This window comes from Pan troglodytes, chromosome X, assembly GCF_028858775.2.
Source record: "Pan troglodytes isolate AG18354 chromosome X, NHGRI_mPanTro3-v2.0_pri, whole genome shotgun sequence".
Classification (NCBI taxonomy): Eukaryota; Metazoa; Chordata; class Mammalia; order Primates; family Hominidae; genus Pan; species Pan troglodytes.
Genome location: NC_072421.2, coordinates 98,570,581 through 98,594,182, shown reverse-complemented (window position 1 = coordinate 98,594,182; position 23,602 = coordinate 98,570,581). Strand labels below are relative to the sequence as shown.

Sequence of the window (23,602 nt, the reverse complement as noted above, 5' to 3'; positions counted from 1 at the left end):
GTTGTGTTGAGAATGGATTATTGGTGGGGGCGTGGTTGGATAGAAGCAGGGAGACAAATTGAGAGAAGCTGTGCAGCAGTAATCCAGGTGAGAGATGATGTAGATCGATCAGTGGTAACAGTGGAGATGGATATACATTGAGGGTAGAACAACAGGATTTCCTGATGGATTGAGTGAGAGGTATAAGAGACAGAGAGAAGTGGCTGGGCGCAGTGGCTCACGCCTGTAATTCCAGCACTTTGGGAGGCTGAGGTGGGCAGATCACCTGAGGTCAGGAGTTGGAGACTAGCCTGGCCAACATAGTGAAACCCCATCTCTACTAAAAATAAAAAAATTAGCCAGATGTGGTGGTGGGCACCTGTAATCCCAGCTACTGGGGAGGCTGAGGCAGGGGAATCGCTTGAATCCAGGAGGCGGAGGTTGCTGTGAGCCTAAACCGCGCCACTGCACTCCAGCCTGGGTGGCAAGAGCGACACTCCGTCTCAAAAAAAAAAAAAAAAAAAGAGCAAGAAGTAAAAAATGGCTCTAACAAGGACATTTTTTGGAGGTAATGAATGTGTTTAGTACTCTTGGCTGGTGGGGGTTGGTATCCCAAGTATATGTATATGTCCAGGCTCATCAAAATGTATACATAAAAACAGGTGCAAATTTTATATGTCAATTATACCTTAATATAAAAAAAAAGCCCCAGGTGTTTTGTGTAGAGCAAGTGGAAGGATGAAGTTACTGTCAACTGAGACTGGAAAGACTGGTAGAGCAGATTTGGGCTGGAGGAGATGAGTAGTTCAGTTTCGGTCATGTTGTATTTGAGGTGCCTATTGAACATCTGAATGGGTATGTTAAGTAGTTGGATATATTCGACTGGGGTTCAAGAGAGAGAAATCCAGGAGTTGTTAGCATGTAGATGTCATTTAAAATTATGAGGCTGGCAAGAGATCACCAAGGGAGTGAGAGTAGATAGAAAAGTGAAGAGGAACAGGGACCAATCCCTGGGGCACTCTCATTTTAAGAGGTTTGGAAGAAGAGGAAGAACCAGTAAAGGAGACTGAAGGAACGGTCAGTGAGGTTGTAAGAAACAGGAGTCCGTGGCTCACGCCTGTAATCCCAGCACTTTGGGAGGCCAAGGTGGGCGGATCACAAGGTCAGGAGATCAAGACCAGCCTGACCAATATGGTTAAACCCTGTCTCTACTAAAAAAAAAAAAAAATGCAAAAATTAGCCGGGCTTGTTGGCATGCGCCTGTAGTCCCAGCTACTCAGAAGGCTGAGGCAGGAGAATCGCTTGAACCCGGGAGGCGGAGGTTGCAGTGAACCGAGATCACGCCACTGCACTCCAACCTGGCGACAGAGTGAGACTCCATCTCAAAAAAAAAAAAAAAGAAAGAAACTGGAGTAAGGTTTCCCTGGGAGCCAGAGGAAGAAAGTAAACAGAGAAGGAGTGGCTTATCACCTGTGCCCAATGCTTGCCGATAGGTCAAGGAAGTGAGGACTTAGAGTGGACCATTGGACTTCATAACAAGGAGGTCGGGGGTGACCTTAATGTGTACTGTTTTCGCGGAGTAGTGGTGACTTGATTCAGGTGGGTGAGTAGAAGGAGAAGAATGGGAGGCAGTGAATAGGTTCAGTTCTTGTGATTAGTTTTACGACAAAGAGGAGCAGAGTTGGGGAATATAGGGTCAAGAAGATTCCTTTTTTATTCTGCTTAAAATGGGAGAGTAAAAGCAATCTGATAGTATATTGATGGGAATGATCCAGTACTGAGCGAAGGCAATGATGGTGCAGGAGAGAGAAGGGAGAATTGTTGGAAACAATGAACCTAAATAAGCTTATGCCTTTTTAATTCCTTTGTTTCATTTTAGTAGGATTTTCACTTAGTAGGATTTTTAGGTGGAATATTCTGTTATTTTAGGTGGAATATTCTGTTATTTTAACCAGAAGTTCCCTTTAATCTTAATACTTACTTAAGCATTCCCGTATAAGAATAGGAGTTTCAGTTTCCATCTTACAGTGAAGAAACCAAGACCCTAGGTCATACAGTGGAGAAGCTGCATTTCATATTTACCCATTATCTTTTAGGTCAAGCTCAGTTTTTCAATTACCATCCTTCCAGAACCTATATGACTTTTTTTTTTTTTTTTTGAGACGGAGTTTTGCTCTGTCACCCAGGCTGGAGTGCTGTGGTGTGATCTCGGCTCACTGCAACTTCTGCCTCCTGGGTTCCAGCGATTCTCCTGCTCAGCCTCCTAAGTAGCTGAGATTACAGGTGTGTGCCACCACGCCTGGCTAATTTTTGTACTTTTAGTAGAGATGGAGTTTTACCATGTTGCCCGGGCTGGTCTCAAACTCCTGACCTCAGGTGATCCACCCACCTGCCTTGGCCTCCCAGAATACTGGGATTATAGGCGAGAGACACTGCACCAGGCTTTATATGATATTTGAATCTTGCTTCCAAAAAGCATTTCTTTCTAACCAGCCAGTAAACAACAGTTGAACTAGTCAGAATTTCTTTCTTCCTTCCTCTCTTTTTTTCTTTCTTTCCTTCCTTCCTTCCTCCCTCCCTTCCTCCCTCCCTTCTGTCCTTCTCTCTCTTTCTGTCTCTCTTTCTTTCCCTCCCTCCCTTTCTTCTTCTTTCTTTCTTTCTTTTCTTTCTCTTTTGATGGAGTCTCACTCTCGCCTAGGCTGGAATGCAGTGGCACAATCTCAGCTCACTACAACCTCCAGGTTCAAGCGATTCTTCTGCCTCAGCCTCCCCAGTAGCTGGGATTACAGGTGCCCGCCACCATGTCTGGCAAAATTTTGTATTTTTAGTAGAGACGGGGTTTTGCCATGTTGGTCAGGCTGGTCTTGAACCCCTGACCTCAAATGATCTGCCCACCTCGGCCTCTCAAAGTGCTGGAATTACAGGCGGGAGGCATCACGCCCAGTGGAACTAGGCTTTCTTTAAATCACCAACCTTAAAATTTGAAAACTATGTTGAGTAAAAATCAAGGACATCTTATATGAAATTATAGCAAAAGTGATCAAGTACAACCTTAATTGATCTTACCTCTCAGGTAGCACTGTTTTTTTGTATAATTCCCCCCTTTACTACATAATTTGTGGTTTGTTTGAGAACCCAGTGGACCCAGAACACATGCATTATGAGAACAAAAGGACCTAGTAAATCAGATGGTGTTTCCTGTTATGGCAGCAATTGGCTTTAAGGATTTTTGAGATCACAACAACTAAATCAGGATTGCATTTGACTTGTATATACCAGGAGGAAATGGAGGATCTGACTAAGCCATAATATAATTGGTACCAGGTTATATGAAAAAATATAGAAATGATGTGCTTATATCAGGACATTAAAAGTAAGAGTGGAATCATAGCAGCTTAGTAATACATTAGGAATTCACAGAAAGGGAAGATTATTTTCCATAAATAAACTGAAGTTCTAAATAAGAATACCTTTCCTGTTCAGTCATTCATACAATTTTTCAATAATATTTATTGAACACATATGTCAGACTAAGGAAACAACTCTAGCTCCATGGAGCTTACAGTTCAAGATATAATTGATAGCATCCTCTGTAAAGTTACAGGGCAGGGATCATGATTCTTTTTTTTTTTTCCGAGACACAGGTTGCCCAGGTTGGAGTGCAGTGGTAAGATCTCGGCTCACTGCAGCCTTGACCACCTGGGCTCAGGCGATCCTCCCACCCCACCTTCTCGAGTAGCTGGGGCTACAGGCGTGTGTCACCATGCCTGGCTAATTTTGTTGTTGTTGTTGCTGTTTTTTTGAGATGGAGTCTCACTCTGTTGCCCAGGCTGGAGTGCAGTGGTGCGATCTTGGCTCACTGCAACCCGCCTCCTGGGTTCAAGCAATTCTCCTGCCTCAGCCTCCCAAGTAGCTGAGATTACAGGTGCCTGCCCTGATGCCCGGCTAAATTTTGTATTTTTAGTAGAGACGGGGTTGCCATGTTGGCCCAGCTGGTCTCGAACTCCTGACCTCAAAGTGATCCACCCGCCTTGGCCTCCCAAAGTGCTGGGAATATAGGCTTGAGCCACTGCACCCGGCCTAATTTTTTTATTTTTTGTAGACAGGCCATGTTGCCCAGGTGGTCTTGAACTCCTGGACAGAAGCAATCCTCCCACGTTGGCCTCCCAAAGTGCTAGGATTACAGGTTTGAGCCACTGTGCCCAGTCAATCATGTTTCTTATATCACTGTATTTGTCTGCAAGGGCTGCCATTACAAAATACGGCAGACTGAGTGGCTTAACAGAAGTTTATTTCCTCCTTGTCTGGAAGCTAGCAAGTCTAAGATCAGAGTCTCCACTGATTTGGTTTCTGCTGAGACCTCCCTCCTCGGCTTGCATAGACACCTTCTTGCTGTGTCCACACATGGTCTTTTTCTTTGTGCACCCAACCTTGGTGTCTCTGTGTGTCCACATTTTCTCTTATAAGGACAGCAGGCATGGTGCGGTGGCTCACGGCTGTAATCCCAGCACTTTAGGAGGCCGAGGCAGGAGGATCACCTGAAGTCAGGAGTTCGTGACCAGCCTGGCCAACATGGTGAAACCTCGTGTCTACTAAAAATACAAAAATTAGCCAGGCTTGGTGGTGGGCATCTGTGATCCCAGCTACTCAGGAGGCTGAGGCAGGAGAATTGCTTGAACCCGGGTGGCGGAGGTTGCAGTGAGCCGAGATCGTGCCACTGCACTCCAGCCTAGGTGACAGAGTGAGACTCCGTCTGAAAAATAAAAAATAAAAAAAGGACATCAGTGAGATTGGATTAAGGCCTGCCTTAACTGCCTCATTTTAAGTAAATCACCTCTTTAAAGGCCCTGTCTCAAAATATAGACACATTTTGAGTACTGGTGGTTAAGGCTTCAACATAGGAATTTTTGGGGGACACAATGTAACCACAAACAATCACCTAGCATGAGTAAACAGCTGTGAAACTTGCTAGTTTTGCTTGTGTAATAATTCGGTTCTCTTCCTAGTACTATGAAGTATTCCTTCGACAGTCTCCATTGGAGCCCTGCCTTGTATTTCATGAAGGTGGATACTGGCGTGAGCTCACAGTCCGCACCAATAGCCAAGGGCACACAATGGCTATCATCACTTTCCATCCCCAGAAATTAAGTCAGGTGAGCCTCACAAGATGTTAAGCAACCTTAACTTTTACTACTACTAACTATAACTGTAATTGGTTTTTTGGAAGTTTCAGGGCATATAGCAGAAACAGTACATCCACAGAATATTTGTGTCGATTGGGGAGAGGGGTTAGGGATGAGGAGAAGATGGCAAGGATACTATTTAACCATACTGCTCGCATAATCAAACCACAGAGACTGTGGCTAGGCTGCCAAGTTAATTATCATGTGAGAACTCCCAAGTAATTTCACAAGAACTTTGCCCATGGTAGTAGTTGCTCTTCCAAATCCAAATGCCAATTCAATAGAGACTGCAGTGTCAGAATTTCATAACCCAAATAGTACTTTACATTTGTCATGCACTTGGTGCTTTCAAACATACCTGTGTTAAAACATTCGTATACTTATGTGATCATCTCAACAAACTTGTAAAGTAGGCAGGAGGAAAGATATTGTCACCCTCATTTTACACCTGAGGAAATGGAGGCATAGAAATACCCAAGGTTAAAGCATCAGTAAATAGCAAAGCTAGGATTTGAACCCAGGTCCTTTGATGCCTGATGTTTTTAACCCTATTGTTCCTACATGGTTTATTGCAATATATCCTGGTATCAAGCTAATACCTAGGCTTTCTGTAGTTATGTACGAATTTTATTTTTTATATTTTGAGACAGTGTCTCGCTCTGTTGCCCAGATTGGAGTGCAGTGGTGCAATCAAAGCTCACTGTAGCCTCAAACTGCTGGGCTCAAGCAATCTTCCCACCTCAGCCTCTCAAGTAACTGGGACTACAGGCATATGTCACCACACCTGGCTAATTTTTTTGATTTTTTTTTTTTTTTTTTGAGACAGAGTCTCGCTTCTTCACCCAGGCTGGAGTGCAATGGCGTGATCTCAGTTCACTGCAACCTCTGCCTCCCGGGTTCAAGCAATTCTTCTGACTCAGCCTCCCAAGTAGCTGGGATTACAGGCACGTGCCAGCACGCCCGGCTAATTTTTGTATTTTTAGTAGAGATGGGGTTTCACCATGTTGGCCAGGCTGGTCTGGAACTTCTGACCTCAACTGATCTGCCTGCCTTGGCCTTCCAAAGTGCTGGGATTACAGGTATGAACCGCCGCTCCCGGACTTTTTGATTTCTTGTAGAGACAGGATCTTGCTATGTTGCCTAGGCTTGTCTTACACTCCTGGGCTCAAGCAGTCCTCCTACCTCAGCCTCTCAAAGTGCTGGGATTATAGGCATGAACTATCATGTCTGGCCTGCTTTATGTTAAGTGTTATTTATAATAAGATTTGTGAAATGTCTTCGCGTCTGACTACTGCAGGGCTGATTACTATAGAGCTTAGAGAGAAAATTTGTCAGAGATGAGTCTTTGCTTAACTGCTAATTTTGTGGTCTGGGCAGGAGGAGCTCCATGTTCAGAAGGAGATTGTAAAGGAATTTTTCATCAGAGGTCCTGGAGCAGCCTGTGGCTTGACCTCACTTTACTTCCAGGAAAGGTAAACCTGGGACAGCCAAATAGGCTGATGGCTTGCCAGACTCTTGGTTTATGGATTGCTGATGCAGGGTTGCTGATTGATGGTGGAGGATATTGGCTAAATGGTTCTGGTCCTTGTACACCAGCTGGGTCTTGGAACACAGGCTAGAATGTAGATGTGAGAGTGTCCACATGGACTTTCATCCCCTGAGGGGGAAACCCTTGCAGAGCTCTCAGGGCCACGGCAAGGACTGTGTCTCCTAGCTGAGATGCTGGGGCCTCCCTGTCTACCCAACCACTAGGGATGTGATGGTCTGCCATTTCAAGATGCTTTTTTTTTTTTGCTTTCTTTTTTTCTTTGAGACCGAGTCTCGCTCTGTTACCCAGGCTGGAGGGCAGTAGCACAATCTTGGCTCACTGCAACCTCTGCCTCCCGAGTTCAAGTGACTCTCCTACCTCAGCCTCCTGAGTAGCTTGGATTACAGGCATGTGCCACCACACCTGGCTAATTTTTGTATTTTCAGTAGAGACGAGATTTCACCATGTTGGCCAGGCTGGTCTCTAACTCCTGACCTTAGGTGATCTGCCCGCCTCGGCCTCCCAAAGTGCTGGGATTACAGGCGTGAGCCACCGCTCACAGCTCAAGATGCTTTCTTCTTTTATTCCTTTCCAGTACCATGACCCGTTGCAGCCATCAGCAGTCTCCCTATCAGCTTCTGTTTGGGGAACCCTACATCTTTGAAGAACTTCTGAGCTTGAAGATCCGCATCTCTCCAGATGCCTTTTTCCAGATTAACACAGCTGGTGCAGAGATGCTGTATCGGACTGTGGGGGAGCTGACTGGAGTGAACTCTGACACCATCCTTCTTGACATCTGCTGTGGAACTGGCAAGTGGAAGCCCAGGGCAGAATCTGCATGCTGCTCAGCATCCAAGGCCCTTGTAGCTTGCGGAGGTGGTTGGGGAGAGGTAGTGGTAGTGGTGCAGGTATAACCTTGTCGGTCTAAAACCCCACAACTGCAGCCAAGTGTGGTTGCTCATGCCTGTTATCCCAACACTTTGTGAAGCAAGGCAGGAGGATTGGTTGAGCCCAGGAGTTGGAGACTAGCCTGGGCAACATAGTGAGACCCTGTCTCTACAAAAAATTTAAAAATTAGCTGGGCATAGTGGCGTGAACCTGTAGTCTTAGCTACTCAGGGGGCTGAGAGAGGAGGATTGCTTTAGCCCGGGAGGTCGAGGCTGGAGTGAACTGTGATTGTGCCATTGCACTCCAGCCTAGGCTACAGAGTGAGACCCTGTTTAAAACAAACAAACAAACTAAACTAAACAAAACAAAAAACAAACAAACTACCACACCCAAACCCTAAAATGCCTTCTTCTTCTTCTCGTTTACTTCTTCAGGTGTGATTGGCCTCTCTCTGGCTCAGCATACATCTCGGGTCCTTGGGATTGAATTGGTGGAGCAGGCAGTGGAGGATGCAAGATGGACTGCAGCCTTCAATGGTACACAGCTTACAGTCTGTGTAGAAATTAAGGGATGCAGTTGTTTCTGTGCTATGGAAAGAGTTGTGTGGGAAAAGGCAACTACCGTATCCCTGACCCACAGGGAGGAAGGGAGGGAATTCTGGAGGGGTCAGAATGGTTTTCTGAAATAGATCCTCATGGTTTTCTGGAATAGGTACCAATATCTAACTTTTTTCCTATCCAGAAGAGGAACCTAAGGGAAGATACATGTCTAGCTGATAGGAAACAAAGTTGCAAAACTTTGGACAGAATAGAAGAAGAATCTCCTTGGCATTAGACTCACGAGGCCTTATAGCATAATACAATAGGTGTCAAACCTATATTTTCAGCAACAAAACCTTTTCTTCAAACACAGTCTTCTGTCAAACTGCAATATAGAAAATAGATCATCTTGCCCTCACTACTTCACCTACAGAAAGCTCCTGAGGCATTTGGTGAAAATGTCTGATATAGCAGGAAGAGCACTTGAGCAAAAGTCAAGGTTCTCATCTTGGTATAGGTCCTTGCATGCTATGTGAGTTGTGAAGTTGTAAAATAGCCGGGCATGGTGGCTCATGCCTGTAATTCCAGCACTTTGGGAGGCTGAGGCGGGTGGATCATGAGGTCAGGAGTTCAAGACCAGCCTGGCCAAGATGGTAAAACCCCACCTCTACTAAAAATACAAAATTAGCCGGTCGTGGTGGCAGGTGCCTGTAATCCAAGCTACTCGGGAGGCTGAGGCAGAGAATTGCTTGAACCCGGGAGGTGGAGGTTGCAGTGTGCCGAGATCGCACCACTGCATTCTGGTCTGGGTGACAGAGTGAGACTCTGTCGCAAAAGAAAAAAAAAAAGTGTAAACACTAGTTGCTCAAGCTGAAAGGCTTACTGAGATATTCCAAGGGAAAGTACTTTGGAAAAAATGAAGTGGGTCTGTCCAAAAGCACTTCTTTCCTTGTTACTTGGAGTGATGCTAGATCCAAAGGGGAGATGGCAGAGCCCTTGGCTCCTGTGCATTTCTGTGAAGCTGAAGCTTTCCCCTACTGCTGGGCTTGAGTTATGTCCTGTGGGCCTGTCTTCCATAGGCATCACCAACTCTGAATTTCATACTGGTCAAGCAGAGAAGATTTTGCCAGGGCTGCTAAAGTCAAAGGAAGATGGACAGTCAATTGTTGCTGTGGTGAACCCAGCCCGTGCCGGACTGCGTAAGGATGAACAGCTATTTTGATGTTCCCAGTATTGTCCATCAACTTTGGTTCTTCTTTTCCACACCATGCTACGGGTGCTCCCAGTGGGCTGGCTCTGAACCTGTTTCCCCTCTATTTCTAATCAATCCTGAGTTCTGGTCAGTTGGAAGTTTGTGATAACAGAGACCATGGTAGTTAATTATACTAATAGCAAGGTGTTTCTTCCTTCAGATTACAAGGTGATTCAAGCCATTCGAAACTTCAGGGCCATCCACACGCTAGTTTTTGTTTCCTGCAAGCTCCATGGTGAATCCACTAGGAATGTCATTGAGTAAGTCTTGACTTCTGTTTAAGATTTTTTGTTCTGATTATCAAAGCCATTCATGCTTATTGTCCACACAATTGGAAAGTGATTTGAGCTTTCAAGTCATTAGAAGTGTAAAGAAACTGAAACAAAAAAAATACCACCTTTAAGACTCAATTACAGGGCTGGGTCAGGGATGAGGCAAGTCAGGTACTTAGTTTGGGTGCAAAATTTAAGAATGTGTCAGCCGGGTGCGGTGGCTCACGCCAGTAATCCTAGCACTTTGGGAGGCCGAGGTGGGTGGATTGCCTGAGCTCAGGAGTTCAAGACCACCCTGGGGAACACAGTGAAACCCCATGTCTACTAAAAAAATACAGAAGATTAGCTGGGCATGGTGGCGTGCACCTGTAATCCCAGCTACTCGGGCGGTTGAGACAGGAGAATCGCTTGAACCCGGGAGGCAGAGGTTGCAGTGAGCCAAGAGCCAAGATCGCGCCATTGCACTCCAGCCTGGGTGACAGAGAGAGACTCCGTCTCAGAAAAAAAAAAAAAAAAAAGTGTTAAAAATCTCAGCAATCAAGATATTTTTTGTTTGTTTCTATTCCACTACAGCTTTTTTTAATGGCTAAATTTTTAGTGCAATATTTTCTTTTCTTTTGAGACAGAGTCTCACTCTGTCACCCAGGTTGAGCACAGTGGCACAATCACGGCTCACTGAAGTCTTGACCTCCTGGGGCTCATGAGATCCTCCTGCCTCAGCCTCCCAAGTAGCTGAGACTACAGGTGCACACTACCACACCTGGCTAATTGTTAATTTTTTTTGTAGAGACAAGGTCTCACTATGTTGCCCAGGCTTGTCTCAAACTCCTGGGTGCAGGTGATCCTCCTGCATCGGCCTACCAAAGTGCCTGGCTAATTTTTTTGATTTTTTTATAGAGACGAAGTCTCACTATGTTGCCCAGGCTGGTCTTGAGCTCCTGCGCTCAAGTGATCCTCCTGCCTTGGCCTCCCAGAGTGCTGAGATTACAGGCATGAGCCACCATGTCTGGCCCAATATTTTCAAATATCAAAATTAATCCAAAATAATTCATGATGAACAAAATATTACATTTTTTTAAAAAGGTGGGAAAGGTGGGATCTGCCCTTGTGCTTGTTGAACCCCGCCTCACTGCCTTACCTGAATTCTGGCTTTGGTTCCAATAAAACCTTATAAAAGCAAGTGGCTAGCCTGTAGGCTGCAGTTTTCCAATTTGATATTCTAAAATATTGCATCAAAACATTCGATTACTGAGTTTTTTGGCACCCTATTAAATTTTGCACCCAATGCAAGTGCCTTTCACTTCACTCTAGTTCTGACCCTGGTCAGCTATTTTGATTTTTGAAATCTTTATATTTTGTAATCTTTTTCTCTCTCACTTTTTACTATAAGCAATATAATTTATTTGTAGCATTGAAACAACAGACAGGTATAAAGTACAGATTATATATTTGAATGAAACAAATGAGAATTAAAAATTATGTAATCATTATATGTCAATGTATAAAAAACGAAGTGATTTGAGCTTTCAAGTCATGAGCTAGAAAAAGAACAATAAACCCAAAGGAAACTGAAGGAAGAACTCAATAATGATTTTAAAAATCCATAAATTAATGACTTACAAAACAAAAAAACCTGTAGATTTGATGAGAAAGCGAGAAGGTGTTATTGGAAGAAAAAAATTAAATAAATAAGCCTAATCAACAATATTAAGGGGCAAAACACAAAAATATAGTCTTAAATGAGAAAGAGAGCATAACTACAGATAGGAAGAAATTTTTTTTTTCCTGAGACAGAGTCTTGCTCTGTCGCCCAAGCTGGAGTGCAGTGGTGTGATCATGGCTCACTGCAACCTCTGCCTCCCGAGTTCAAGCAATTCTCCTACCTCAGCCTCCCGAGTAGCTGGAATTACAGGCACGTGCCACATGCCTGGCTAATTTTTGTATTCTTAGTAGAGACAGGGTTTCACCACGTTGGCCAGGCTGGTCTTGAACTTTTGACCTCGTGACCCGCCCACCTTGGCCTCCCAAAGTGCTGGGATTATAGGCGTGAGCCACCGTACCCGGCCCGATAGGAAGAAATTTTTTAAAATTAAAAGAAAATATTTCTGGGCACAGTGGCCCAGGCCTGTAATCCCAGCACTTTGGGAAGAGGTGGTGGGCGGATCACCTGAGTAATCCCAGCTGCTCGGGAGGCTGAGGCAGGAGAACTGCTTGAACCCAGGAGGTGGAGGTTGCAGTGAGCTGAGACTGCGCCATTGCACTCCAGCCTGGACAACAAGAGTGAAACTCCATCTCAAAAAAAAAAAACAAAAAACCACGAAAATTAGCTGGGCGTAGTGGCACATGCCTGTAATCCCAGCTACTTGGCATGAGAATCGCTTGAATCCAGGAGGTCAAGGCTGCAGTAAACTGAAATCACGCCACTGTACTCCAGCCTGGGTGACAGAGTGAGACCCTGTCTCAAAAAAAAAAAATCAAAATTTAAAAAGATGTTTTGTGCTACAAATACCATTGAGAAAGGTGAAAGACAAGCCACAGAATAGGAGAAACTATTTGCAAATCATTCATAAGGGACTGGTATTCAGAAGCCAGACACAAAAGACCACATATTATATCATTCCATTTATAGGAACTATCTAGAATAGGCAAATCTGTAGACAAAGAAAGTAGATAGGTTGTTGCCTTGGTCTGGGGGTGGGGCTTTGGAGATTAAATGGGGCTTGATTGCTAACGGGTGTTTGGTATCTTCTTCAGCTAATGAAATGTTCTGAAATTGATTGTAGTGATAGATGCATAACTCTGTGAATATACTAAAAACCAGTGAACTGTATAAATGGGTGAGCTGTATGGTGTGTGAATTGTTTTTTTGTTTTGTTTTGTTTTTTTGAGACTGAATCTCACTCCATCACCCAGGTTGGAGTGCAGTGGCATGATCTTGGCTCACTGCAACCTCCACCTCCCTGGTTCAAGCAATTCTCCTACCTCAGCCTCCCATGTAGCTGGGATTACAGGCACCTGCCACCACGCCTGGCTAATTTTTGTGTTTTTAGTAGAGACAGGGTTTCACCATGTTGGCCAGGCTGGTCTCAAACTCCTGACGTCAGATGATCTGCCCACCTTGGCCTCCCATAGTGTTGGGATTACAGGCGTGAGCCACTGTGCCCGGCATGGTATGCAAATTATCTCAATAAGACTATTAAAAAAAATCATTAATTTATGCATGATGAAAAGCACTGTAAGCAAAGACAGGAGACAGCATACAAACTGGAAAATAATTTGCAGTTCACATCACAAAGACTTTTTTCCTTAATCTAAGAAACTCCTAGAAATTGGTAAGCCGAGACTGCACCACTGTACTCCAGCAGCCAATAGAAAAATGAACCGAGGATATGAAAAGGCAATATTATAAAGGTATTTACAAAATATGAGAGGACGCTGTCTCTCTCATAATGATAGAAATGCAAATTAGAAGTACCCTGAGGTACTTCTTTTTATACCTCAGATTGACAAAAGTACAAAAGCTTGATAATGCATTATTGGTAATAATATGGGAAAATAATTCTAAAAAATGAGTTGTGTAAATTGAGTACTAACCCTGTGTAAGTTGGTACTATCCCTATGGATGGAAACTTAGTAATATAGATTAAAATTACAAATGTATATATACCCTTTCACATGGTAATTCCATTCCTGAGGTTTTATCCTGTAGATACTCTCACACACATAAAATGACATATCTACAAAGTTACTCATTGCAATATTTAACAGGAAAAGTTGAAATACTCCCAAAGTCCATTAGTGGGGAACTGGTTAAATCAACTATGCCACATCCATTCAATGAAACACTACACTGCTATAAAAAATGCAGATGTTCTCTATGTTCTGATAATAAGAGATCTCTAAGGTATTTTTTTTAAAATAATAGCTTTATTGAGATACAACTCATATATCATACAATTCAACTTTTTTTTTTTCTAAAGAGATGAGGTTTTGCTGTGTTGCTCAGGCTGACCTTGAACCCTTAGGATCAAGCAGTCCTCCCGTGTCAACCTCCTAGTAGCTGGGACTATGGGCACGTATCACTTTCCCCGCGTACTTCACCCACTTAAAGTGTAGAATTTGGCTGAGTGCAGTGGCTCACACCTGTAATCCCAGCACTTTGGGAGGCTGAGGTGGGCAGATTCCTTGAGCCCAGGAGTTTGAGAACAGCCTGGGCAACATGGTGAAACCCTGTCTCTAGTAAAAATACAAAAATTAGCTGGGCGTAGTAATGTGCCTATAGTCCCAGGTACTTGGGAGGCTGAGATAGGCGGATCGCTTGAGCCTGGTGGGGTCAAGGCTGCATGCAGTGAGCTGTGATCACTCAACTTCACTCCAGCCTGGGCAATAGAGGGAAATCCTGTTTCAATTAAAAAAAAAAAGTCAGTATGTGCATATGGTAGAAAAAATTCAAATAAACCAGACACAGTGGCTCATGCTTGTAATCCCAGCTACTCAGGAGGGTGAGTTGGGAAGATCACTTGAGTCTAGTAGTTCAAGGCTGCAGTGAGCTATGATTGTGCCACTGCACTCCAGCCTTGGTGATAGAGTAAGACCCCATCTCTAAAACAGTAAAAAAAAGAGAGAGAGAGAAAATTCAAATAATACAAAAGAATTTAGGGTAAAAATGAGTTTCTTACTCCTGACCCCTAGTCTTTCAGATGTCACCACTCTGAGCAGTTTCTTGTGTGGGCTACCAGAGATATTCTGTGACACTACAAGCATGAGCGCATGTGTGTGCACACGTACGTGTGTACATACTAGCTCTCCTTTTTTATCAAACAAGTAGAAGCATACTATAAGCACTATTCTATTTGATGCTTTTTTTTGGGGGGGATGGAGTCTTGCTCTGTTGCCCAGGCTGGAGTACAGTGGTGCAATCACAGTTCCCTGCAGCCTTGACCTCCTGGGCTCAAGCAATCCTTCCACCTCAGCCTCCTAAGTAGCTGGGACTATAGGCGTGAGTCACCACACCAGGCTAATTTTTAAAATTTTGTAGAGTCAGGGTCTTACTATGTTATTCTAGCTGGTCTTAAACTCTGGGGCTCAAGCTATCCTCCCACCTCAGCCTCCCAAAGTGTTGGGCTTATAGGCATGAGCCATTGTGCCTGGCCAGCTTTTTATTATGAATGGGATCTTTTCATGACATTTTCTTTTCTTTTTTTTTTTTTTTTTTGAGACGGAGTCTCATCTTGCTGGAGTGCAGTGGCATGGTCTCGGCTCACTACAGCCTCCACCTCCCAGGTTCAAGCAATTCTCCTGCCTCAGCCTCCTGAGTAGCTGGTATTACAGGTATGCACCACCACACCCAGCCAATTTTTGTATTTTTAGTACAGACAGGGTTTCACCATGTTGGCCAGGCTGGTCTTGAACTCCTGACCTCAGGTGATCCACCCGCCTTGGCCTCCCAAAGTATTAGGATTACAGGTGTGAGCCACCGCACCCAGCCTTCATGACATTTTCTCATTAGTTATTGCCAATCTGGTATACAGCTACCTTACTCTATTATTAGTTTTATTCATTTTTTAGTTGATTCTCACATTGTTGTGGTAGCTGACCATATGATCACCATGTAAAAATAATTCTGTCCCTCTCCTTCTAATACTCATTTTTTCCTTTTGCTTATTATATTGCATAAGAAAATGTTCCATTGTAGATGTGATAGTGAATATTTTTGTCATGTATTTGATTATAATGGGATAATGCTATTTAAACTACAGTCTTGTGTCGCATAATAACATTTCAGTCAACAATGGACTGAATATATGATGTTGGTGCCATAAGATTATAATGGAGCTGGAGCTGACCGGGTGCGGTGGCTCACGCCTGTAATCCCAGCACTTCGGGAGGCTGAGGCGGGCGGATCACTTGAGGTCAGGAGTTTGAGACCAGCCTGGCCAACGTGGTAAAAGCCCGTCTCTACTAAAATAGAAAAATTAGCTGGGTGTGGTGGTGGTGTGTGCCTGTAATCCCAGCTATTTGGGAGATTGAGGCAGGAAAATCGCTTGAATCCAGGAGGCGGAGGTTGCAGTGAGACAAGACTGTGCCACTGCACTCCAGCCTGGGCGATAGAGTGAGACTCCGTCTCAAAAAAAAAAATAAATAAATAAATTTCCAATTTCATCCATGTCCCTACAAAGGACATGAACTCATCATTTTTTATGGCTGCGTAGTATTCCATGGTGTATATGTGCCACATTTTCTTAATCCAGTCTATCATTGTTGGACATTTGGGTTGGTTCCAAGTCTTTGCTATTGTGAATAATGCCGCAATAAACATACGTGTGCATGTGTCTTTATAGCAGCATGATTTATCATCATTCTCAGTAAACTATCGCAAGAACAAAAAACCAAACACCGCATATTCTCACTCATAGGTGGGAACTGAACAATGAGAACACATGGACACAGGAAGGGGAACATCACACTCTGGGGACTGTTGTGGGTTGGGGGGAGGGGGGAGGGATAGCATTGGGAGATATACCTAATGCTAGATGACGAGTTAGTGGGTGCAGCGCACCAGCATGGCACATGTATACATATGTAACTAACCTGCACATTGTGCACATGTACCCTAAAACTTAAAGTATAATAATAATAAATGAAAAAAAAATTATAATGGAGCTGAAAAATTCCTATGGCCTAGTGACAGCATAGCTGTTGTAACATTTCAGCACACGGGTTACTTACATGTTTGTGGTCATGCTGGTGTAAACAAACTTACTGTGCTGTCAGTAGGTTTGTTTACACCAGCATCACCACTTATAAAATTAAGTACATATAGTTATCTATAGTACATAATACTGGATAATAAAATGACTGTGTTACTGGTTTATATACTTTCTATACTATACTTGTATTATTTTAGCAGATACTCCTTCTACTTATGTTTTAAAAGTTAACTGTAAAACAGCCTCAGGCAGATCCTTCAGGAGGTATTCCAGAAGAAGGCATTGTTATCATAGGAGATGACAGCTCCATGTATGTTATTGCCCCTGAAGACCTTCTAGTGGGACAAGATTTGGAGGTGCAAAACAGTGATATTGATGATCCTGTCCCAGGCTAGAGTATAGTGGTGTGATCTCAGCTCACTGCAACCTTTATCTCCTGGGCTCAAGACATCCTCCCGCCTCAGCCTCCTGAGTACTGGCACTACAGGTGCGAGCCACCATGCCCGGCTAGTTTTTGTGTTTTTTGTAGAGACAGGGTTTTGTCATGTGGCCCCGGCTTGTCTCGAACTTCTGAGCTCAAGCAATCCTCTCACCTCAGCCTCCCAAAGTGCTGGGATTTCAGGCATGAGCCACCATGCCCGGACCTTATTTTATTTATTTTTTATTTTTTGGTAACGACAGAGTCTCACTATGCTGCCCAGGTTGGTATTGAACTCCTGGTTTCAAGTGATTCTCTGGCCTCAGCCCCCAGAGTAGCTAGAAGTACAGGCATGTACTACCACACCCAACTAATTTTAAAATCAGTTAAAAATTAAAATTAGAATTTTGTAGAGATGGGGTCTCACTATGCTGTCCAGGTTGACCAGTTTTTCTACTATATTTTTACAGTACTTTTTAATGTTTAGATATATAAATACTTACCACTGTGTTACAGTTGTCTACAGTATTCAGTACAGTAACATGCTGTACAGATTTGTAGCTGAGGAGAAATAGGCTATAGCATATAGCCTAGATGTGTAGTAGGCTCTGTCATCTAGATATTTGTAAGTATGCTCTATTATGTTCACACAATGAAGAAATTGCCTAACAATGGAATTTTCAGAATGTACCCCCATCGTTAAGTGATGCATGACTGTATTGAATATTACCCAGGCAAACAAATACTCTTCTACTTTGCTAGTTGGGATGTAAATTGGTACAACCCTTTTTAGAACAGTTTGGTGGTTATCTATCTTAAGGCCTTATAAACATACAGGCCCTTCAGTTCCATTTACCAAATATGTATTGAACCCTTATTCTGTGCCACATACTGGGAACCCAGAGATGAATATTAAGCAGTGTTTACTTCATTTCTACCCTTAAAAAGATTATAATTCAGTAAGGAAGATGGTGAAGAAAAACGATTATATTAAATAAGATAAATGCTGTATAAGAGAAACACAGGGGGCCTGTGGGAACACAGTGGAAGAGCCTCTATTTTAGGCAATTGTATTCCTGTGGGTTCTTCCTTTTATTCCTGGGAACTGATGCTATGTTCTGTTTCTACAGGCTGTGCTGTCCTCCAGACCCTGCTAAGAAGCTCTTAGGCGAGCCCTTTGTCCTGCAGCAAGCTGTACCTGTGGATTTGTTCCCTCACACCCCACATTGTGAGCTGGTGCTCCTCTTTACTCGATAAGCAGCCTCCTAGAAGACTGCAGGCTATTTGTTAAGGCTGAAGTTTCAGAAACTTTCAGGTTTGGCATATTGCTACATTGCAGACCCTGGGAGCATTACAGTGGAAACCAATCTTTGGTTTGTGAATAGGAAGAATCTATTAGGCCTGTGGTCTGAGGCAGATTTTTTTTTTGAGATAGAGTCTCACTCTTGCCCAGGCTGGAGTGTCGTGGCGTGATCTCAGCTCACTGCAACCTCCGCCTCCCGGGTTCAAGTGATTCTCGTGCCTCAGCTTCCCCAGTAGCTAGGATTAAAGGTGCGTGCCACCATGCCCGGCTAATTTTTGTATTTTTGGTAGAGACAGGGTTTCACCATGTTGGCCAGGCTGGTCTCAAACTCCTGACCTCAAGTGATCCACCCGCCTCGGCCTCTCAAAGTGCTGGGATTATAGGCGTGAGCCACCACACCCCGCCGCGGCTGACTTAACCTTAGATTTCAGATTCCCTTTCAATCATGCCCGTTTGCTTGGGTTTGACCACTCCCCACTCCTGGATCTGGACTGTTTCTTCCTGTTGCTGTCAGCCTTGGTTCTAGTTTATAGTCTTGTCTCCTCCGTTTCTGCTTATGGTGTGGACAAATGACCTTTTTTAAGCAGCTGGTAATAATTTTACATTGACTGGAGCCTGTGCATTTGCTCAGAGATGGTACAATTTTTAGATATTTCTAAGACTTCTGGATTCTTGAGGTAGTTAAGGATTAAAACCAGAAACAGTCGAGGTTTTTTAAAAGCAGGGTAAGCCATGAAGTGAATACAGGGTGACTGAGTGATCATCAGATGAGATTAATTCTTTTGGGTTTTCTTGGTTTTAAGGCATCTCGAATGCCCCTTGAAAATGTAGTTTTCCCTGGTGGTGGGCACCTGTAATCCCAGCTACTCGGGAGGCTGAGGCAGGATAATTGCTTGAACCTGGGAGGTGGAGGTTGCAGTGAGCTGAAATTGTGCCACTGCACTCCAGCCTGGGTGACAGAGTGAGACACCATCTCAAAAAAAAAAAAAAAAGAAAATGTAGTTATCCCTAGGAGCAATAGCACCAATTAACTCTCACCCGTGGAGGAAGAATTGGTTATTGGAGAGACCCTAAGGGAAAGGAGATTTTCAGAGAGACTGAATACCTATAATTGTGCTGTGTAGTGTGGAGGCAAAAAGCTCCAAAATCTAATATAACATAATAAACTGGATATTGAAAACTGACTGTATTTAACATTCTCTAGTCCATGATTTCATCAACTCTGGAGTTGTTCTTGGGTACTTGCCCAACAATTTAGATTATGTTTTGATAATCTAAAGGCCTAAGGATGTGTAACTTAGTAAGCGTTGTCTGATTCACAAAGTGATATCAGGTTAACTGGTATTTTTAATTCTTCTCAATCAAACATTCTAGAGAAGCCTCCTTCTTAGAAAAATATGGCTGTTAAAGCTACTATATAATGTTTTCTATTCTTTTTTTAGATGGTGGGTCAGGTATAGCCACAAGAGGAGACACAGGAGAGGCTCAGGAAAACAAAGTCTATTATGCTTACAGGTCCTAGAGACAGGAGACATATTATGCCACATAGGACTACATGGGAAAGACACCAGGGTGGGCAGGAGGCAGAAGACAGAAGAGGGGAAGGTTTAGGCCACTGCCGTTACTTGAGTTTCTTTGGGAAAGGCAATGCAGGGCTGAGTGAACAGTTTAGGATTGGCTACTTTGAATAAGGTATAGGGGTGCTCCCTAGTTGTCTGGTACCTGGCCATGGGGTGATTAGGACACTGGAATGTTGTCTCTTGGGGTGTCCATGCCAGATAGAGGGAATATAGCTCTGAATTGGTTAGTTTGTATATCAAAGAAATCTTCCAGCTGAACCCTTGCTATCTATAAGAATTATCTAGCCCAAGGAGGAGCAGCCAGAAAGATTTATTTTATTTTTATTTTTTTGAGATGGATCCTCACTCTGTCACCCAGGATGGAGTACAGTGGCGTGATCTCAGCTCACTGCAACCTCCGCCTCCCGGTTCAAGCGATTCCCCTGCCTCAGCCTCCTGAGTAGCTGGGATTACAGGCGCCCGCCACCACACCCAGCTAATTTTTGTATTTTTAGTAGAGATGGGGTTTCACCATGTTGGCCAGACTGGTCTCGAACTCTTGACCTCAGGTGATCCACCCGCCTCGGCCTCCGAAAGTGTTGGTTTATGGTAGTTGCATAAATTTTTTCCTTTCCTTATTTTTAAATTTTATGTGATGGGTTATATTATTTTTATAACTGAAATTTTCAAAAAAGCAATTTTTTTCCATTTATTCCCTATATCAGCAAATGGCAATACCATCTATATCAATCACTTAAGCCAGAAAACAGAGTTCTTTTTCATTCCTGTATCCAACTACCTATAAGGTAACTTCCTCTTGGATATCTTCTAGATTCTTCAAACTCAATATATCTAATGTTGAATGCTTTCCATCTTTCCCTTAAACATGTTCTTCCTCCTCTATTCTCAGTCTTAATGAATATAACAGTTTACTCAGTCACCCAAGCCAGAGTCTGGGAATGATTTTTGAGTCCTTCTCCTGTACTATTGGCCTCATCCAATTTTTCACAAAGTCGCCATCCCTGCAGGCTTCCATCATCTCTCTCCAGGTTATTGCTGCAATAGTCATCTTCACAACTGTTGCTGCTTGTATTCACTCTTGCCCCAGTTCATTCTAGCACCATGGCACACACCTGAAATACCAGCTAGTGGGGAGGCTGAGGCTGGAGGATTGCTTGAACCCAGGAGTTCAAGACCAGCCTGGACAATATAGCAAGACCCTCTTAAGAAAAAATGCAAATCTCATGTTTCTCCATTACTTAAAATCTGTCATTGGCTTCCTGTTGCTTTTATTTTATTTTATGTAGTTAGTAATTTTGAGACACGGTCTCACTCTGTCACCCAGGCTGGAGTGCAGTGGTGCAATCTCAGCTCACTGCAACCTCTGCCTCCTGGGTTCAAGCAATTCTCGTGCCTCAGCCTCCCAAGTAGCTGGGATAACAGGCATGTGCCATCATGCCTGGCTCATTTTTTTTCTTTTTGTATTTTCAGTAGAGGCAGGGTTTCATCTTGTTGACCACGCTGGTCTCGAACCGCTGACCTCAAATGATCCACCCACCTTGGCCTCCCAAAGTGCTGGGATTACAGGCATGAGCCACTGCACCCAGCCAACTTCCTATTGCTTTTAAAATAAAGTCCAACATTATTGATGAAGCTCAAAAGCCACTTCATAATCTGAAGAACTCCATTTCTCTAGATATATTGGATTCCTTTCCCTGAAAAGGAGAAAGTTCTTCCCTTTTGGTCCTATTTACATTCTGTTTCCTCAGCTTGGAATATTCTTTTCCCTACCTCTTCTGGTTTACTCTATTTACCTTTCTGTTTTTAACTTAAATATTCCTCCTTCAAGGAATATTTAATGAATAAATACAGGATTGGCTATGGAAAATCAACTTCCTCATAATTTTGTTACTTGTTTATAGTTATGCCCTCAGAGATATTGCGGGTTTGGTTCCAGATTGCCACAACAAAGTGAATATCTCAATAAAGCAAGTAACGTGAATTTTATGGTTTCCCAGTGCATATAAACATTGCTTATACTATAGTCTATTAAGTGTGCAATATCATTATATCTAAAAAACCAGTGTATGTACCTTAATTAAAATGTACTTTATTGCTTTAAAAATGCTAAAAATCATCTGAGTCTTTAGTGAGTCATAATTTTTTTTTTTTTAAGACAGGGTCTTGCTTTGTTACCCAGGCTGTAGTGCAGTAGCGCCATCATGGCTCACTGCCACCTTGAACTCCGGGGCTCAAGGGATCCTCCTATAGCAGCCTCCCAAGTAGCTGGGACTACACATGTTTGCTACCATGCCTGGCTATTTTTTAATTTTTTTGTAGTGATAAGATCTCACCATCTTGCTAAGGCTGGTCTCAAACCGCTGGACTCAAGCAATCCTCCCACCTTAGCCTCCCAAAGTGCTGAGATTACAGGCATGAGCCACTGCGCCCGGCCAACTCTTCATCTTTAGATCCCTCATCTGTCTGTATAAGGTATACAGATACATGTATACCTTATACATCTATCTTCTAAGCATAAGGACATTTTTCTACATAACCATTATATTATGAGTTCAACTAAGAAAATTAGCAGTACCTCACTAATCTTCACTAATGTCATCTAATGTAGTTCAGTGCTTCTTGAGGTGTGGTCTGGAGACTGCCTGATGTTTCACAAAAAGATAAGGAGTTTATACCAAAGTGTGTATCATAGTACCACATTCTTTTTCTTTTTCTTTTTCTTTTTGACATGGAGTCTCACTCTGTCACCCAGGCTGGAGTGCAGCAGCGCGATCTCGGCTCACTGCAACTTCCGCCTCTCCGCCTCCTGGGTTCAAGTCATTTCTCTCGCCTCAGCCTCCTGAGAAGCTGGGATTACAGGTGTGTGCTACCACACCCGGCTGATTTTTGTATTTTTAGTAGAGACGGGGTTTCACCATGTTGGCCAGGCTGGTCTTGAACTCCTGACCTCAGGTGATCCACCCACCTCAGCCTCCCAGAGTGCTGAGATTACAGGCGTGAGCCACCGCACCTGGTCCACATTCTTTTTCTTTTTTTCTTTTCTCTCTTTCTTTCTTTTTTTTTTTTTTTTTTTTTTTGAGTGGGAATCTTGCTCTGTCACCCAGGCTGGAGTGCAGTGGCACAATCTTGGCTCACTACAACCTCTGCCTCCTGGGCTCAAGCAATTCTCGTGCCTCAGCCTCCCACTTAGCTGGGATTATAGGCATGCGCCATCATGCCTGGCTAATTTTTTTTGTATTTTTAGTAGAGATGGGGTTTCACCATGTTAGCCAGGCTGGTCTTGAACTACTGACCTCAAGTGATCTGCCCGCCTCGGCCTCCCAGAGTGCCAGAGTACCACATTCTTTATCAAAAAAGTCTTTTTCAAAAAAAAAAAAAAAAAGGCAGCTGAATTACACAGTGTACTGACTTAGCGACATTGTTCATTTACATCTGTGGACTGGCAGGGTAGCACTGCTTTATATTCAATTTCCCCAACTGTCCCCAAAATGTTTTTTATGGCCAATTCACATGTTACATTTGGTGGTTTTGTCTGTGTCTCTTTAGTATCTCTTTTTTTTGGGAGATGGTCTTGCTCTGTCACAGCCCAGGCTGGAGTGCAGTGACACGATCTCAGCTCACTGCAACCTCCACCTCCTGAGTTCAAGTGATTCTCCTGCCTCAGCCTCCCGAGTAGCTGGGATTACAGGTGTGTGCCACCACACCTGGCTAATTTTTGTATTTTTAGTAGAGATGGGGTTTCACCATGTCGGCTAGGCTGGTCTTAAACTCCTGACCTCAAGTGATGCACCCACCTTGGCCTCCCAGAGTGCTGGGATTACAGGCATGAGCCTCCGTGTATGGCCTCTTTAGTCTCTCTTAATCTAGAATGATCTCCTCACTTTTTCTTTTTACCCAAGGCACTGACTTTTTAGAAACCAGGTCTGTTCCACATTATGGATTTGTCTGAT

The 23,602-nt window shown here is 43.5% G+C and overlaps 1 protein-coding gene across 30 annotated transcripts in view; it reads left to right on the top strand.

The window, feature by feature from the left end:
• TRMT2B (tRNA methyltransferase 2 homolog B) overlaps nt 1-21,633 on the top strand; it is a 45,151-nt gene extending 23,518 nt beyond the window's left edge. For 11 of the 30 annotated variants that reach the window (XM_003317551.6, XM_063804352.1, XM_016943722.3 and 8 more), the window contains 7 exons: nt 4,986-5,132; nt 6,540-6,634; nt 7,286-7,500; nt 8,013-8,114; nt 9,197-9,316; nt 9,530-9,629; nt 17,900-19,261. In XM_003317551.6, the coding sequence (XP_003317599.1) occupies nt 4,986-5,132; nt 6,540-6,634; nt 7,286-7,500; nt 8,013-8,114; nt 9,197-9,316; nt 9,530-9,629; nt 17,900-18,026 (906 nt within the window). In that variant the 3' untranslated portion in view covers nt 18,027-19,261. Of the gene's footprint in view, nt 1-4,985; nt 5,133-6,539; nt 6,635-7,285; nt 7,501-8,012; nt 8,115-9,196; nt 9,317-9,529; nt 9,630-14,859; nt 14,973-17,899 lie in introns of all 30 variants that reach the window. The other 19 variants (XR_010154743.1, XR_010154738.1, XR_010154745.1 and 16 more) reach the window with 5 other exon arrangements.
• Nucleotides 21,634-23,602: the final 1,969 nt, after the last annotated feature.